Here is an 18381-nt window from a genome sequence, read left to right as displayed (position 1 = left end):
AGAACTAAAACAGACCCAATGGCCCTATGGAGATGGGCTATTCCACAAACACTCTCTAGACAGACAGACAGACAGACACACACACACACACACACACACCACTACCACCACCAGCAACAATAATATCTGCACTTGGAGCTGCTCTTGCTGAACACTTTCTGCAGTGAGCATATGATGCTTAAAGAAAAGCATACGGGCTTCTTCTAACCCAATTATTTCTTGAGAAAGAGAAACAGCACAAACAATTAACTCTGAATAACAGATTTTGGAAAGACTGTTTGTTGAAAACTGTTGGAAATTCAGGAGCACATGGTTGATTGATTAAGTGTTAAAATATTTATTAAATATGGGAATCCACTGCAAGAAAATGGAAGTTCTTCCATTGAGCTGAAGGCCACATCTAATGCTAGGCCAAGTCGGTTCAGCAAGAAGCTGAGCAAAGGAAATGATGATCATGACTGGTGTACAACGGGACCAAAAGCAACAGAATGACAAAAAGTAGGCAGCCAAAAGCGAAAGGGAAAACTGAGAACTGGGGGTGACCAAAAGTTTCACTAAAAGCTATATTAAAAACCACTGATTGTATGCTTTAAAAGCGTGAATTTTATGGTACATGAATTATATTTCAGTAAAGCTGTCATTAAAAAACTATATTAAAAATTAAGATGTGGTCATAAATGTATTTCAAATGCAGAAGAGGAATGGTCTTTGCTATAATAACTGCTACCTTCTATAAAATCCTGGGAGCCCTTTCTTCCTCAACTGCCTTTTCCCTTACATTTTTGCCTTTTGAAGTTCTTCAGATAAAACATGTTTTTAAAAAATAAAATAAGACAAGCCATTAAATGGAGCATCCTATCCTCTCCCAAAGTTAAAAATATAGATTCCAACACTCAGCCTAGTTTGGGCACCATGAGTCCAACCTTTATCTCTTCATGTTGTGCCCTCCATTCCTTTCCTCACTTCCCAGCGGGGAGCAGCCCTGTGAGGATACAGACTATTGAGAGCTCAGCTAATGCAGAGATGCTTCCATCCCAAAGTAATGGAGCTGCATTGTTACTCATTTAATTTTAAGAAAACAAATCCCACCTGATGTTTGAACCAATATTATGTTGGGGATGGGGGAGTGGGAGGACAAGATTAACTTAGTTTGATAAATTCCTGGAAAAAATACAGTGAGACCAAAGCTGGGACCCAGAATTAGCACGAGGGTCCAAATTGTTCTACCCTCCTGGAACATTTGGTGCAAATCACAGCTCTTGTGAAAACAACAGAAGAAATCCAGTGATCTGTGTACACAAGAAAGTGGACAGTTTTATACCAAGATATAATCATTACGGGGGCTTAAAAAAAAGGGGGGGCTAATGTACGGAGCCCTTACTGTATGCCAACTGCTCAGCTACAAACTTTACTCATATTATCTCCTTAAACCTCACAACACAAGAGCTGGGCGCTATTCTATTCCTATTTTATTGGTGTCAAAACTCAATATTAGAGAAGTTAAGTGAAGCTAGTGGCAAAGGTGAGCTTTGAATCCATGCACTCTAACTGCAGGTTCACTAACTTTTTTTTTTTTTTTTTTTTATGTGTTGGCTGTGTTGGGTCTTTGCTGCTGTATGCGGGGTTTCTTTTACTTGTGGTGAGCGGGGGCTACTCTTCGTTGTGGTGCGTGGGCTCCTCACTGCCGTGGCTTCTCTTGTTGCAGAGCTTAGGCTCTAGGCACTTGGGCTTCAGTAGTTGTGGCACATGGGCTCAACAGTTGTGGCTCACAGGCTCTAGAGCACAGGCTCAATAGTTGTGGCGCACGGGTTTAGTTGCTCTGCGGCATGTGGGATCTTCCTGGAATAGGGATCCAACCCGTGTCCCCTGCACTGGCAGGCGGATTCTTAGCCACTGCGCCATCTAGGAAGTCCGACAGGTTCACTAACTCTTAATCACTATCCTATAATACCTTCTTCGAAGAAAGCTATATATCAGGGAGTCATTTTACTAAAAATGAAGACATTCTAAAACTACAGTAGATTCTGCAGTGTAATACACAAACACAATCATGAAGAAAAGAACTGATATGGATAACATCAAAAAAAAGTTTTAATCTGTTACAACAAAAGATACTATGAGAATGAACAGATAAGCCACAATTTTTAAAGTATGTGCAACAGAGATAATCAATAAAAGGAAGGAACCCATAACATATTTAACATGCCTGTAAACCAATAAGAAAAAGACACTTGAAAAATGCGGAAAGTATATGATTAGGCTGTTCAAAGCAGGAAATACAGATTACCAAAGGTGCTCTACCTCATTAGTCATCAGGCAAATGGAAAGGAAAGTAATTAGACACTATTTCATACTCATAATACTGTTAGAAATTTTAAAGTCTTATGATTCCAAATGAGAATAAAGATGGGGATACAAAGAAATTCTCATGCACCATAGGTGGAGTATAAATTGGTGTATCGTTGTGTGATTTGTCAACATGTGGAGAAGTTGAAATGGGACAAACCCTAAGAATCAACAATTTCACGCCTAAATACATGCCCCACAGAAACACATGCACATGAATGTATCAATGGCATACACTGCTTATAACATCCAAAAATCAGGGTCAATCTATAGATGCCATTAGCTGCCAGGAGGCACATGACTCAATCTTTAAAACCTTAACCAGAGCTGCCTCACAGGTGCTGCTAGGCTACCCTGTCAGGAATCCCGTAGAACAGTTTTTAAACTGTGGGTCAGATCAGAACAGTTTTTTAACCTGTGGGTCAGATCATGACCCCTTAGAGGGCTCTGAAATCACTTCAGTGCACCATGGCCAGAGTTTTTTAGAAAATGACAAAGAACAGAATAGAATGAAAAGCATGCACTGCATGTGTCAAGGATAAGTACTGTTTCATAGCACACTTGTTTTCATCTTAGGGGTGTGTGTGTGTTTTCACTCATTCATATGAAAACTTTGACACATGTTCATAGTAGTACTGTGCATAATTTCCCCAATGTGGAAGCAACACAAATCTCCATCAAAGTAAATGGATAAATAATGGATGTTATTTATCAATAACAAGGAATGAGGTAAAAACGCATGCTACAACATGGATAAACCTTGCAATTGTTATGCTAAGTAACAGAAGCCAGTCACAAAAGACCAGATAGTGTATGATTCCATTCATACGAAATGTCTAGAATAGACAAAGTTACAAAGACAGGAAGTAGATTAGTGGCTCCCCAGGGATGGGGGTGGGGCTAGGCAGGGCGGGAGAGAGTTTGGGGAGTGTGTATGGGGTTTCTTTTTGAGCTGAGGAAAATGTTTAAAACTGACTATGGTGATGCTTGCACGATTGTTTAAATATACTAATAAACTTTGGATTGTACACTGTTGTTAAGTGGGTGAATTCTCTGGTATCCAAATTATATTTCAATGATGGCCTTATAACTATATATAATTAAAATATGAGTTACTTTGTTGCTGAGATGATACTAAATAAGCTGAAGTCATGAAAGCTGTTAAAGAGTTCATTTTTTGTGGGCCAGCTATTTAATCTTAATATTTTGATGCAGGACTCCTACCCCAACACAAACCCTTACTTTCTTTTATGATCATAAACCCACTTTCAGATCAATCCTTCATTCACACTAAGATATTAATGCTTGAAAACAGCTCAGAGTGCCATCCCTCCTTAGGGTCTCTACTTATACCAAAGTGGTAGTTCTCGAGTGGTGTCTCTTCTGATTTAAATCAAATGTGCAGATCTTTTAGAGTATGGAGATTTCATGGAGTAAGAGTACTTTAAGAGTAGGATCTACTGCCTAAGAAATAAAGTAAATATTTTTCACTCAGCATAATTCCCTGGAGTTTTTTTGTTGTTGGTGGTGGTTTTTTGGGTTTGTTTGTTTTTTTTTTGACCACACCGTGGGGCATGTGGGATCTTGGTTCCCCTGACAAGGGATCAAACCCATACCCCCTGCAGTGAAAGCGCACAGTCTTAACCACCGGACAACCAGGGAAGTCCCAGAAAGTAAATATTTTATATTAACTTGTTAGTCCACAACAGGGAGGTAAAGATTGAGAAAAAAAATAAAACAAAATATTAGACAAGAAAGTATTAGAGGTTTAGTTACAGGGAGAAAAAAAAAAAGGGCGTTGTCCTTGGTTCCAAAAAAAAAAAATCAAAACTCCACAAACAAATATCAAGAAAACTCCTTAGCTAAATATGTCATATGAGTTCAGAACTATCAAAAATACTGTATGTCACTTTCCCAGAAGACAGACATCATTGTCATAAACAAAATGCAGCTCCAGGCAGCAAATGGCAAAGTCTGATGAATAAAGTAACACACAAAGGTTAAACAGCTCGGATTTATTTGTGTTGGGAGAGAGGAGGCTAGAAACTGACATGAATGATTTTGTCACAGTGATTAAAGCAGCTGAGAGACAGTAAGGCAGCTTTACGTGGTAGAATATCAGTCTGCCAAGCACTGTCCGAGTTCCCACCACTTTCTCTATTCTTCTCTCTCCTATCCTCATGGCCCTGCCTCACATGTGAAGCAAGAGGGACAGCTACTACAGCTCAGGGGCTCACAGTGATGGGATCCTCACGGAACCTGGGCGCTCTATATGGACAGGGTGGCTCCGTTGGGCTGGCAAGAATGTACACAGAGGGAAGAGGAAGAAAGAGGTCAGAGAGAAGGTATAAATGTGGAAGGAGGCTCACACTCCTCTCGAACCCATCCCAACAAAAGATTTTAACATCCAGAGGGAAGAAATACTGTGACGGCTGAAAATACATCAGAAGTACATAAAGTCAGTAACATAAATGGTCATGGAATTCTTTTTCTGCATCTTGGAGATTGAAAATTGAAACAAAGGCAGACCATAAATATTTGCTGAGCACCAACTCTCCATCAGGCAGAGTGTTAGGCAGTAAACAAATAATGGTGAATACGAATGACAAAGTTCCAGCCCAACATTAAAGTCCATCTCATGGGGACTCCTTATATTAACCCACCCATGTGATCAGTGCTCCAATACCCCCGCACCAGCACATACACAAGCAGGACTAGTTTTATGCCAAGGCTGTGAGGCAAGCTCAACTTTCAGTATACCTGTAAAAGTGCCTCATCATTGCTCAATGCGGAGTCTGAATCTTGCAGCAATGGACCACTATGAAAGACCTTGAGAAGTGACACACTCAGCAACTGTGGAGGGTAGACCAGGCACAGAACCCAGAGTTTAAGTCCAGGGGGTTATGAGCAGTGAGAACAAGGAGAATGGTTTTTGGAAGGCAACTATTCCAACAGCAAAGAGCAGAAGTGATACTCGCTGCAATCCACACCCAAAGAAGGGAATGAATGAGGGACAATCTAAGGGGGACTAAAGGAACAAACAAGTGAAAAAGAAAAACCACATAAAAAAACACGTTTAGAGGTAGGTAGTGGAGTGGGAAGTGTGTTGAACTATAACACAATTTGCAAATCCCAAAATAAGTCAGTCCAGCACAGGCAACAGGGATGGTTCCCAACACTGAATATAAATAACCTTTCAGAGACTTGTTTTTACTTTAGTTGCTAAGAGAAAAAGAGGCATTTGACAGAAAGAGAGTAGGGGAAAAAATACAAAATAAACCAAGGGTCACAGGGAAAGTGAACAGAGCAAGGCTATGTTCACAGGAAAATGACAAATGGAAAGAGGCCACAGGAACATGACAGAGTCTGCACTGAGAGATGGGAAAAGAGATGAGAGAAAAGGAAAAAAATAATCGACCAGGGAAAACCTGATATAACAACAGGGATCTAGAGGCATAAGAATGGAACAGGGCTCTCTAAGTCCTGGCATCAATGATATTATCCAGTTCTCATTTGCTCGTTGAGAACTTGCCACGTACAAGGCTCTGAGCTCAACACTGGGAAGAAATAAAAATGGAGACGAGGATGCATGCCCTCACACCATGTTTCTCCCTAAATTAAATTCAAATAATTCTTACTCATCACCCTAGGATAACTGCAAACTTCAAGATTTCATAATCAGAACACTTAAAAAAAAAGTCCTAAAAACCTCATTAATCAATGACCTCAAGTGGATTTCATATTAAATTGGTTAAGTTACGAGTGAATAGTACTTTCCCTTCATTAATTATGAGAGAACATGGTCCATGCAAGATCATTAAGAACTATAAGGACATCGTGCTAACCTTACCTCAGAAATTAAATTAAATGAAACATTCACAGTATCTCAGCACCAATATTTTCCTCCCCTTTTTTTACCCTGGAGGATACTGAGAAGCAACAAAAGTTGCTACACACCATGGTTTGAAATAGCCTCGTCTCTAGTCACTCATCCAGTCAAAAATGGCTTCACCTTTGGTGACAGCAATGAACACAACCTGAATTTTGCCCACCTTCTTACCAATCAATATCTGTCCAAGCTTTCAAGTACTTTTATGAGAACTCAGTCTGAAAAAGAACAATGCGCTATTTCTGGCTAAATAAGCTGTATACGATTGTAAAATGTAAGAAAAATTTTCCTTTCCTGTATCAAAACTTCCATTATCTTCAATGATGTTTAAGTTTCTATATCATAGTCGATAAAACTCTTTTTAAAAATGATGGCTTGATTACTTAACACAACGGTAAATTTGTAAATGCATCTAAAAAAAAATTCCCATTCTTCTTATTAAACACTTTCCTAAAGTTTTCTTGAAAAGCACATCAAAGTACTCGACTATTGCTAAACTGCAGGTGATACCAAACTAATCTTGAAAATAACCCACTATTAACAGCAAATGGAGACTGACACCAAACTTATCCAGCTAAATAAGAACAAATTTTCCAAACTCCCACTTACAAGGACTCTTCCATTATTAACATACCTTTTCTAACACATACCACAAGCCACGTAAAATGAACTTGTTGCTCATTTTGCACAAACTAAGTGTGATTCTTCAGAGCATCAACTGTCATGAGTTAGGAAATCAATTTTCATGTAAGCGTTGTCTCCTGACCCAGGAGAGGCAGTCTGCCGTCTGAACTACATTAATGCGGAGAAGAGTGGGCTCCTGAAAGCCCCCTCCCACTAGCCTGCAGAGCCTTAGAAAAGACCAATGAAGAATACAGTGGAGGAGGTGGAAGGAAGAAGGGAGAGTAAGGAATAAAGAAGAAGAATAGGAAGGAGGAGAAGGAGAGAGGAAGAGCAGGAGGAGGAGGAAAGGGATGAAGAGAAGGAAGAGGGAGGGGGGAGGGGGGTGGGGAGCGTTCCTCCTCCTGAACCACACTTAAAGCCCATGGCGGCATGGAAACAATCTCAGGGCCATTGGAACAAGCGTAGCTAAAAAACACCAGATTCTCTTTAAAAACATAAGACCTAAATCAAGAGTGGAGCCAACCACTGAAACCTCAACGGGCTGAAATTAAAAACTCAGAAAGTGTCTCAGACTCTTTTAGATCACTCTCTCTAGTTCAACCAGGAGGGTACTGGACTGAGCTGGCACAGTGGACCCAGTATCTTCTCTCTAGACCTGATTTTAGTTTACTTCCCTGAGCCTCACCTTCCACTACTCTTTTACCCACAGCCTGTTCCTGCCCATGTTCTAATGACCCAAAATCACTCTTCTGCCAACGGCTCTGACTCCAGCCTACCCTAAATAACCTACCTGCCCTGCATAACCTTGACTGCTGTGCATCCTCAGCTAAGTTCCAGGTCAGACTCCTGACAGCATATTTCAAAGACATTAAAAATTCACTAGGGAATTCATGGACACCAGGTCTGTGAAGTGGCAGCTCTCTCTGCAGCATCTTGCTATCTAATCCAAAGAAAGAAAACCACTGAGAGCAAAGCCTGAGCTCTGCTTTGCTACCAGGAGTAGCATTTGGTATGTAACAGCCTGACCCCAAAATTCTCACCTCACTAGTGGAGGAAATGAAGGCAATTTCTCCCAAACAAGCCTGCTTAAAAGGCAAACTGAAAGCTAGAGACATGAGTCAGTGCCAAACAGAATAAGTGGTCGAAGAAAACTGTCAACCAGTTCTACTGCCTTGGGTAGAAAATTTTAAAACGACTTGCAAAATGTGAGCTCTTGATGCCTAGCTTCAGGAAAGTATCACTGATTTCCCATCTTCAAAGAGTCATCTAACATTCTCCACTTGGGACAAAAAAAAAAAAAAAAATGCAGCAAAAGGGCAACTATTGCTAAGTGCTAAAACCCCCTGATACAAAATTAATTTTTAAAAAGAAGAAAAATGTTGATTTACCCTTACAGATGAATATGATTCTCAAACATCTTTTCAATACAAACAACAAATAGATTGTAAAGACAGAATGGAGCGGGGGAGGGAGGGATTAAGCTCCTTACTCTTTCTCTGTCCAGCTTTAGAACCACTGTTATTTTTGGATCATGGTACATTTTAAATTTTATTTTCAAAATCAAGTTATATATAATAGTCTGCTCTGGGGAAAACAGATTTCTGTCTTAAAAGCAACTCAAAAGGTAAAATCAAAAAGTAAAGGACACTTAGAAGTTTAAAATCAGTTTTTCTATATATCTTCATATTTTTTAAAATACAGCATATTGAACTCCATTTCTATGTCAAATAACTGTAATTATCAAAGAAGCTGTCAATTCAATATTTGAAAAGACTAAAATTATTCATGCATTTATTCATCTGGAACCCAACTTTATTCCAAAAAAGATTTCAGCTTGTTTTATGTGGACAACTACAAGATTAAATAAAATTTTTAAGTGGATGAGGAACCCAGGGGAGAGGGAAAACTCACTAATTCAATATTTATTAAGCACGACTGTGCCATTCACTGCTCTAGGCAATGGGGACGTGTGATGACGGAACAGACAAGATCACTGTTCTCAAGCAGTTTACAGCTCAGTGATGGCATACTGAAAGACAATAAACAAGTCAATCGTTGAAAAAACGTCAAGTGCCAGGAAGAAAAAAGAGTAATGGTGACAAGGAGGGGAGTGGAATGGGACTACTTTGGAAAAGTGGGCAGAGGAAACCTCTTGAGATCACTTTTTTTAAGCCTAATATTTATTCTAATCCAAATCTAACATGCACTTGAACATGTGCACAGATATATGACTTTCCAGATTGATAAATTATCACAAGTTGGGAGAGATTTCAGATGACTTTTGCCCTGACATAGGGATGATGAGAAGGAACAGGACAATGAGATAAGAATGAAACTGCTGCGAAAACTCATGCTGGGACTTTCGCTTCGGAGGAGGGCACAATTTGCCTCCAAGCTTTCAGCCCCCAAGTCAAGGAAGGAAACATAGCTACTTGACAGATCTCTCCTCTGGGTCCTGATGAGACACCATGTGTAATGTTCTCCAAGACTTCAATAAACAATGTAACTGTTTTCTCAGGAATATTTCTTACAATGTCCTTCAAAATATCCTTTAGAAAAAGCCTGGAAGGTGATTGAAGAGGTCAAGGAAGTGACTGAGAAAACTGATACCAATTCAGATACCAGACTCCCTTGTGACTAACTGAAATCCAAGTAGATTTACGAAAAGATATCTTAAACCTTGAGAATGCAAAGAGCTCCGCGACCCCGGGTGCAAACTGGAATCCCCTGGAGAGACTTTTTAAAGTACTCCCACCCCAGAATCTCTGGAGGTAAGGCCAGTGCACTATGGAGGAATAGACGATAATTCTCCATAAATAGTTTCTGTTAAGTGACTTTCTGGCAGATTAAACTCCAACAAGGATTCAGAGTGCACATATTCTCTGCTGCCATTCAGATGAAGATTCAGATATTTCCATGTGGTTAAAAGAATATCTGAGGTAGAAGTAGAAATTATACCCATTTCTATAAATGAAGACATATAACAAGTTCTAAACACGACATCAACTCACCCCTGAATGAAGTTATTGAGGGAAGAGACCAAGGCAGGGCCAAGAGTTTTAAAGTAATGTTAGGTTTGTTCCAATACATAGATGAACCAGTAACCACATGTTAAGTAAGTAGAAAAGATTACAAAAGAGTGATTTTATGTGGATCTTAACATTTTCTTTGAGAATTCTTAACGCAGTTCTACTGCTTATCGGTTGTATGACCTTGGGCTGGTTAATTAGCTTCCTTAAGCTTCAGTTTTCTCAGTTATAAAATGGGTATGATAATATCTATCTCATAACAAGAGATAACACATGTAAATCACTCAGCACAGTGCCTGATACATGCTAAATATTCAGTAAACATTAATTCTTATTTTCAACTCTTTCCCTCAATATTTGCTTTCTAATGCTTTTATTACCAAAGTAAACACATCCAGCTAGATGATCACAGATGCTATCATTTTGGTTATTATTGATTACAGACCTCTTAGACCTGAATGCTTTGACATTTGGGACTCTGGAGCTACTTGTTCTATGATGATACAAAAGATATTTTGTATCTTTTCATTTGGAAAAGGATACACAAATATGGGTTTCTTTTTAGCATTTCATGTTTCTGCTTTATGAAGCTTAGGCCACAAAAGAGCATATATAATTTTGGTATTGATGACTGGATACTGAAATCTTTGATTTATGAACAAAGATTATAAAATCAATGTACATATCCAGTTCCAAAACAAAACACACATCCTTTGAGAGGTGTTTTTCACCTTTTAAATGTTAAATATCTTTATATATTCCATTCTCATTCTCAGGGTAGTAGAAATGAAGCATTCCTACTGTGTTCTGCAAGTTTTTTCACAACTACACAACTTTTAAAAATATTTTCAAGTGCTGCAAGAAATATATAGTTGCAATGGGACAGATGTAAGAAATCTTTTACCCCAGTGTCACTGAACAATACCTCAGGAAATGCTGGTGACCTCCTGTGCTAAGGCCAGTTTAGCATGGTGCTTCAGCACACAGGCAGTGCAGTGGAGCTGAAGTGCCTGGGTTCAAATATCCTCCCAGCTACCTACCAGCTTTGTGATTTTGCAGCTAAATATTACCTGTCACATGATTCTTGTGAGGATGCAATGAGTTCCTACAGACCAAAAGTACTCAGATAACTGTTCAGCACATAAAAAGTAACCACATAAGTTACCATTTATTAAATATCTAATAAATAATATTAAATGCTTTAGTGTATACTATAACATGACAACACTATTATAAGTATTTCTCTCTTTTCCTGATTTCTCTTTCCTTCCTCCTTCTTGCCATTCTCCTCAAGGTCTCTTCCTCTTCTTGTGCCCTCCCACACTCTTTTTAATAACATTCTTTTTCCCTTTGGGGCTTATCCATAATCCTTAATGATAAATGTGGCAATATCTGGGCCCCACTGGAGTTACAGAGTAGTACTAACTCTACGTGACAAGAAAACAGGCCTCTCTCCATGTACTTTTAGAAGGGGCTTTAATCATTAAAAATGATAGAACACTTCGCATTCTTTGAAATAAGAGAAAGCAAATAAAACTTAAGGATAATTTGTATCATCGTAGTTTTCTATGTGTAGCTGTAAAGAAGTGATGAAAGACAAGGTTCTTTAGTGCACGGTAAAACCACTGGCTAGAATTTCAAAGATGCCCAAAAGAAATATATACAAACTGGGATTTCATAGACTAAAAGCAAGATGTAAGGAAAACTACAATTCTAAATTTTATTTTAACTATTTAATTGTAAGGGAAGGTTGATACGAGAATAAAAATGTGCTGGGAAATGTCTCCTTCCTATTTACAGCACTGGAACAAAGTTTTGACTGGTGGCAAAACTTTATCAATATTGAGGTACTTAGGTTTAACAAATACACATTAAGAAAAAAAAAGATGTTTTGTGCTATCCTTGCAAAATACTTCTAAAGCTGTAATTCCTAGGAGCCCTTTTCCACTAGGGAAGCAGTACCGCAGACAACTTACAATCAAGCTGACTCAGTGTTCCCAAGTAAAACAACCCAATTTTAAGTACAGCTCATCCACACTTAGGCATATGGATAATTATATTCATAAGAACGGAGCACCGCTAACTGCTTGCCATCCTGCGACCATCTCGCATTTTCCGCATTCATTACTGATTATCAAAACTATAATAAATGGTAGACCTATGTTCTTGGCACTTGACTACTTGAGAAGCCTACAACACTTTCCAGGGAATGAGATAGAAAAATAAGTAGCCTGTCTATTCACTGACAACAAAGACTTCTGACAAAAAGAAATTCTACTTATAGAAAAAAGCAATTACTGGCTGCAAAACCAATTATTGAAAATGTATGGGGTGACCACACAGCAAAATAAACCACCAAATAACCTATCTTTGATGCTACAGTAAATCTATCATGCTTGGCTAGCAAAATAGGAGTAGCCATTACCGTGCTTACTCTTAAAAATAGCAATTATGTGATCATCAGTTTCAAACCAACAGCAGGACCCAGTAGGTGATATCTTGCCCATATGGGTGTCCAGTTAAAAATGTTTTATCCTATTATCTGCAACATACAATTTTTTCAGGAAGACTTTGAATATTCTAGTTCTGAGTGCTATTTTACAGGACTAAAATTACTTCACTAGGCAGACAATCTTGAGGATAGGAAGGTTACCCACAATCAAATATAATTTCTTTGACTACCATTTCTAGAATTTCACGGTACAATAAGCTTTCAGTATGGGCCAATCATCTGATTCAGGATAAAAACCAAGTATGCATTCCAGTAATTGGTCATATAGTAAAGCAATCTTTTACAATATGGACTCATACCAACAGAATTGTTATTTCACACCAATCAAATTGCCAGTATTTCCACAGAACTAAAAATTTTTTAAAAATTTCCAAAAATATGCATGCAATTCCATTTAGTGATGAAAACTGAAGTAAGGACACATTGAAAGTAAAATCAAGGTGTTTTATACCACCACAGTTTTTGTAAGCTTTCTGAAACATTAAGTAAAACATTGCTGGTTTCCTTACTCTAGGTTGATGGCTCTATCTTACCAGGTGAGAAGTGATTCTTGAATTAGGTTAGATGACCTATAACGTTTCTTCCATCTCTACAACTGTTAAGATTCCACTTAGTTATGTAAATTCGAGTAATTTGTAACTTACTTCTGGGAATGTGTTAAATTCAGGTAATTAGGACACCATTTTGCATTAAGGTGACGTCATAAAATTTCTAAATGGTACTCAAGCAGCCTGAGGGAGTTAATGTTATTTAACAAAAACTCATATAGTGCTTACAGAATATGCAGCACTGTTCTAAGTGCTTTATAAATATTAACTCATTTATACTAAGTAGCTAAGTATACTTAGTAACTAAGTCCTTACAAGCTTAATGAGTATGTGAATTGGCATTTAACAGCGAATTAAAGTGAAAAACCACATTCACTCAGCCTTTGAAATTAAGATTATTCATTTCTAACAATGAGGGTTATCCCACAACAACATGAATCTGGTCAGTAAGTCTCCTTACTGAAATCCTTGAATTGCCTTCAGGACAAGTCCCAACTCCTCAGCAAGTCATGAAGGTGCTGCAGCATCTATTTTCTGGTTTCCTGTTTGGTTTCATCTGTCCGTTAAATCCTAACTATTTGCAGTTAACAAAAATATGTCTTGATTCCACATGCTCAAGTACCTGCTGCCCCTTCTGTTTGATATGCCCACCCCGTCCCTTTAATTTGGCCAGTTCTTACTCACTCTCAAAACACAGCTCAGATAGCACCTCTCTCTGAGAGCCCACCCTGACTGCTCACCTGGGTTAAGCACTGTGTCTTCTCTGCTTTCACAGCTCTCTGTGATCACCTCCAGAAAATCACACACAAGGACAGGCTGTAATTGCCTATCCATTCATCCATCTTCCTACTTGTCTGTAAATTCCTTAAAGTCTAGAACTGGGTCTTTTATCTCTCAATCCCCAGGGTCTTGCAAAAAAAAAATGGTACACAATGTGAGCTCAAGTATATAAATGCCTTTTTAATAAACAAATAAACCAATCAAAATACACCTTTGTGAGATGATAGAAAAGCATCATAATTTTATTTCTGAAGTAGAAAGGAAGTTGCTAAACTTATCATTGGATAGCTAAGATGCCATAAATTACATCTGTTTAATCACCAAAGAAATAACAAGGTCCATAGAGAATTAACTTATGTTTTCAGATTCATGACAGCCCTCAACAAAACTAAAAATGCCAAATTGCAGGACCACTCCTTAGTTTCCTAACTGTAGGAAGTGTTGGCATATGGCAACTAAGTCTTTACAACTCTGCCAGATTCAGTCCTACTAGTCAGTAATCACTAAGTGTAATCAAGGAGCATGGTAAACCACTACAGCTTCCCAGATGATCCAGGCATCCAACCAGATGCACCATGTATACCTCACCATGTGCCAGCACTGAAATAACTGCTTGTCATAATTACTCTGATGACAAGTATCTTCACTCTCGTTTCTGACTTGAAGAATAATCTACTCATGCTGTTTAAGTGAAATCTTACCTATTCATTAACACCTCACCAAAAGCCAGAGGCATTCTTCCTGATGGTGAGGTTTATTCTTGTAGGAAGTAGAAGCTGCACAGGCCCCAAGTATCTTTTGCCCCAAGTGGAGAGGCCTATGAACCAAAAAAGCCACAGAAGTGGTATTCCAGAAATAGGAAGAAAAAAGAGGGCTGGCCTGCTATCCAAGAGTGGTGGTCTTTCACCAACAAAGAGAAGGGCAGAGAATACCTAAAGATATCACCAGCACAAGGCAGAGACTCTGGGAGCTTCCAGGTTCAATCCTGCAGTTTTCTTTTTCTGCATCTCTACTGTCTTCCTCTGTGAGAAAGTCTTTGTGATGTGTTTTAAAGCACTGTCTATATCAGCAAAAATTCAGACTGTGGAAGACTCTACTGGATGAAAGACCTCGTATCATCAATGAATGAATTGCATGGAAAAACACAAGAAAATGGATGGGGAAAACCATGCATTAAAGAGACTTTTTTTAAAAAGAACAAAAGAAACTAATTGCACTTTATAGATATTATTCGGGTCCTGGATCAAACAAACTTAAATATATATATATAATATTTACATATCTATTTTATATATCTATATATATTTAACACATTTATATATTTAATATATATGTTATCTATAATAGCATGGTTACATTTTCTAAAATACCCTCATCTTTTAGAGGTGCACAGTTAAATTTTTATGAATGAAATGACATGATTTGCTTCAAACTAATAAAGAAAGGGAAAGAAAACAGGAAGGATGTAGATAAAAACAAGACTGGCTATGAGTTGCTAATTGTTGAAGCTGGAAGTTCATTATAATAGTCCGTCTACTTTTGTGTGTGTGCTTGAAATTTTTTATAATCATAAGTTGTAAATGAGTGTGACAATATTCCTCTACAGAAATAATTCTAATGTGTTGAAAAATAAGACAGTGTCCTATGGTTCTTCAGTTTTACTATGGAAAAAAGTCAAAATGGAAAAGGTATTTACCAAACATTAATTCAAATAAATAAACTCAAATAAAAAATAAGTAAAATAGGTATTTACCAAACATTAATTCAAATAAATAAACTCAAATAAAAAAATAAGTAAAATAGGTATTTACCAAACATTAATTCAAATGATGGGATCCTTCATTAAAGCTTGACATGATGGATATTACCACAGCCCTTTAAATTAATTTATATCATATTAAAATTTTAATATAACTAAACACTTGGCTACAAATACAGATTTAAGTAGTATTTTTCTATTTTTCCTTATTTTACACTTACAGATAAATCACTATGACTATCACACCATCAAGATACATCTTAAAATATTAAGAATATATTTAACATATGTGAAAATGTTCACCTTGCCTTTGCTTCAGTGAAGTGTGCAAAATTCTCAACTACATGCGCAAGTTCTACCTTAATATGTACTTACAAGTGGGTGAACTGGTTGCCAGGTTGATATATGTAAATACAAAAAATGCTTACATAGCCTCAAAATATTTACTTAGCCAGTAAGTTCAAAATAATTTTCAGGCATATCTGTGGGTGTGTGATAGTGATATTGACCTAAATATGGGTAAACGGTAGTTAGATTTATATTTAAAAACATACTTTATAAATGCCCAATAAGCAACAGAGCCCTAATTACACCAAGAGGACTGTTACCAATTAAGAAAGGGGGTAGCGGGACGCCTTTTCTGGGAGGTGGAGGTGAATGGGTACATCTCTGATGCCCACTAACTGTACAGCTTAATTTTAAGGTTTGAGTTTAGTTAGGGATGTCTAGGCTTGTTTTCCAATTTTCCTATAATACCAATCTTGGCTTAAATCACATAAAGTCTTCTCTTTGAGAATTAAAACAACAACAGCCACAACAACAATAATGATGATGCAAATCTGCTTAAATATTAAATACATCCCTCTTGCCTACGCAAGGCTTTTGCTTGGCAGAGGTGAGAGGGTCTCCGCCCCTCGGCTCACATTGCCGCACAGCTGGAGGCATCCCACACAAACTCCTCTCTAGCAAAGCCCCCGGCCTGTGACTCTTTTAGGGTTTTGTCACTCCCTTTTCCTTTTCTTTTTTAACCCCCCAAAGGGAGCACCACGCATGACTCGCATTAGAATTGCGCTCCTCTCATCCAAGACACTGCATCTCCAGGGCAACGGAGAGCAAACGCGTGGTGGGAGTGGGCCCGGCCGAGCGGAGGTCCACCCCCGAGACCGCGCCTCTCACCTGCCCGCCGCTGGGGTCGCCCCGCACCCATGTGTCGAGCGCGTCGTGCCCAGTTTCATCTTCTCCGCCCGAGCTATAGATGAGTCGGAGTGGCACGATGCTCTGGCGCTCCAGGAAGCGGTTTTCCTTCCTCCTCTCCAGCTCCGTCAACGAGGCGTCTCCTCCAGGCAGGAAAGAGGGAAGGCGGGATTGGGGAGAAAAGGCGAAAATAGTGGCCCTGACCCACACTCGCCCATCCTGCGGTCCGACGTCTCCCCTATGAAGATCCCCCCTCCCCCTCCCTCCCGGACCCCATCTGGGAAGGACGCAGAGACACCAGACGCAGAGCCTTGGACCAGCTCATCTGAGAGCATCCAATATCGGGGCCCAGAAGCAGAGCTCCCCTCTCCCATCCTCTGCATTCCTCTTCTACTTCAGAAGAAAAACAGACATTTGACCTAAAGCTTCTAATGCATCCGCGCGCCCCCACATTGTATTTTTGCTTCACTTTTCACCACCCTTCTAAATAAATCTCCCCGCTCACTCGGGAAATGGGGATGCCCTTTTACAATGCACTTGAGGGTTGCAAAGATGCCCGGAAAATGGTAGGTGCCGGAGCCACAGAGGGCGGCGAACTTACCTGCCCGGCCGCAGCGCGCTGGGGGACAGGTCCCCAGGGCGCAGAGCAGCAAGAAGGGCACGGACACAGCCGCCGCCGCCCGCATGGTGCTGCCGTCAGCCCGCCTCGCCCGAGACGCTCAGCTCCTCATACCCGGGCAGCCGCGTCCGGATCCCGCGCCCAGCGCCCCCAGCTCGCCTGGGCCGCCCCTTCCCAGCCCGGGCCCGTGCTGCGGCGACCGCGGCGCTGCAGCCTCCACCGCGGCGCTGCCTCAGTGCTGCATTGTGCTCCGCGGACGCTTCCGCTGGCGGGGGGAGCGAGGGAGTGCTGCATTGGGCGGTTGGCTGTAGCTAAGTGGTTTCTAGCGCCTCCCACCTCATCCCCTTGGCAGAGGCTCCGGCGGGCGACGAGCGCTCGGCGGGGAGCGAGCGCCTGGTGCACTCGCCCCCCGCGTGCGGGCAGGGGCGCGCGCACGAGAGTCAGCTGGGAAATGTAGTTCTCACTCCAGGTCCAGTGCGCCTCCACGACGGCGCGGACTGTCGCGACCTCTTGACCACGGGGTCATCAACGGACTGGAGACCGGAGGGAGGAAAAGGGCGAAAGAAAGGTCATCAGTGGCAAGGTGACCTGGCGCCTAGGATGCCGGAATGCGCCTCTTAGGGAGCTGGGATTCAGGCACTGCATCCCCAAAGAACTGTAATAATGTTTCGTACAGATTTTGTAGTGAATTTAAATTATTATCAGGCAATTATACCCTCAAAAGTAGATGGTAAATTAATCATTCAACAAACATTGATTGGGGACCTAGTATGTGCACGGAGGTTGACTTAAGAACAAGGGACACAACAGTGGAGGACAGGAGTGTAAGAGGCACCTGCTGTCAGATACAAGTGAATGCCATTTTGTACAATACAGAGATTTTTCCACCTTCCCTGGCGGACTTTTTTTTTTTTTTTTTAAACCCCCTGCCTCTGTTGACATAGTTTCAGGTCCACTCACCATCATGGTGATTTGAAAATACACTTCAGTGTGTCAGTGTCCCAGTTCAAGTGTGTTATCCAGAATTAAATACGACTCAGACATGGTTTCACAAGCAAACAGTAGAGAGGGACTCTTTCTG

General features: G+C 40.0%; 1 protein-coding gene across 15 annotated transcripts in view; it reads right to left on the bottom strand.

Moving 5' to 3' along the window:
- ADAM22 (ADAM metallopeptidase domain 22) overlaps nucleotides 1-17565 on the bottom strand; it is a 215177-nt gene extending 197612 nt beyond the window's left edge. For 10 of the 15 annotated variants that reach the window (XM_057731547.1, XM_057731553.1, XM_057731557.1 and 7 more), the window contains exons 1-2: nucleotides 17283-17367; nucleotides 16664-16824 (exon numbers count right to left, since the gene is read on the bottom strand). In XM_057731547.1, coding sequence (XP_057587530.1) covers nucleotides 16664-16824; nucleotides 17283-17367 — 246 coding nt within the window. Of the gene's footprint in view, nucleotides 1-16663; nucleotides 16825-17282 lie in introns of all 15 variants that reach the window. The other 5 variants (XM_057731544.1, XM_057731549.1, XM_057731551.1 and 2 more) reach the window with 1 other exon arrangement.
- Between the last annotated feature and the right edge of the window lie 816 nt (nucleotides 17566-18381).

The sequence above is a fragment of the Hippopotamus amphibius genome, chromosome 4, assembly GCF_030028045.1.
Source record: "Hippopotamus amphibius kiboko isolate mHipAmp2 chromosome 4, mHipAmp2.hap2, whole genome shotgun sequence".
Classification (NCBI taxonomy): Eukaryota; Metazoa; Chordata; class Mammalia; order Artiodactyla; family Hippopotamidae; genus Hippopotamus; species Hippopotamus amphibius.
Note: the sequence above shows the minus strand (reverse complement) of the source record. Positions and strands in the feature narration are given on the sequence as shown.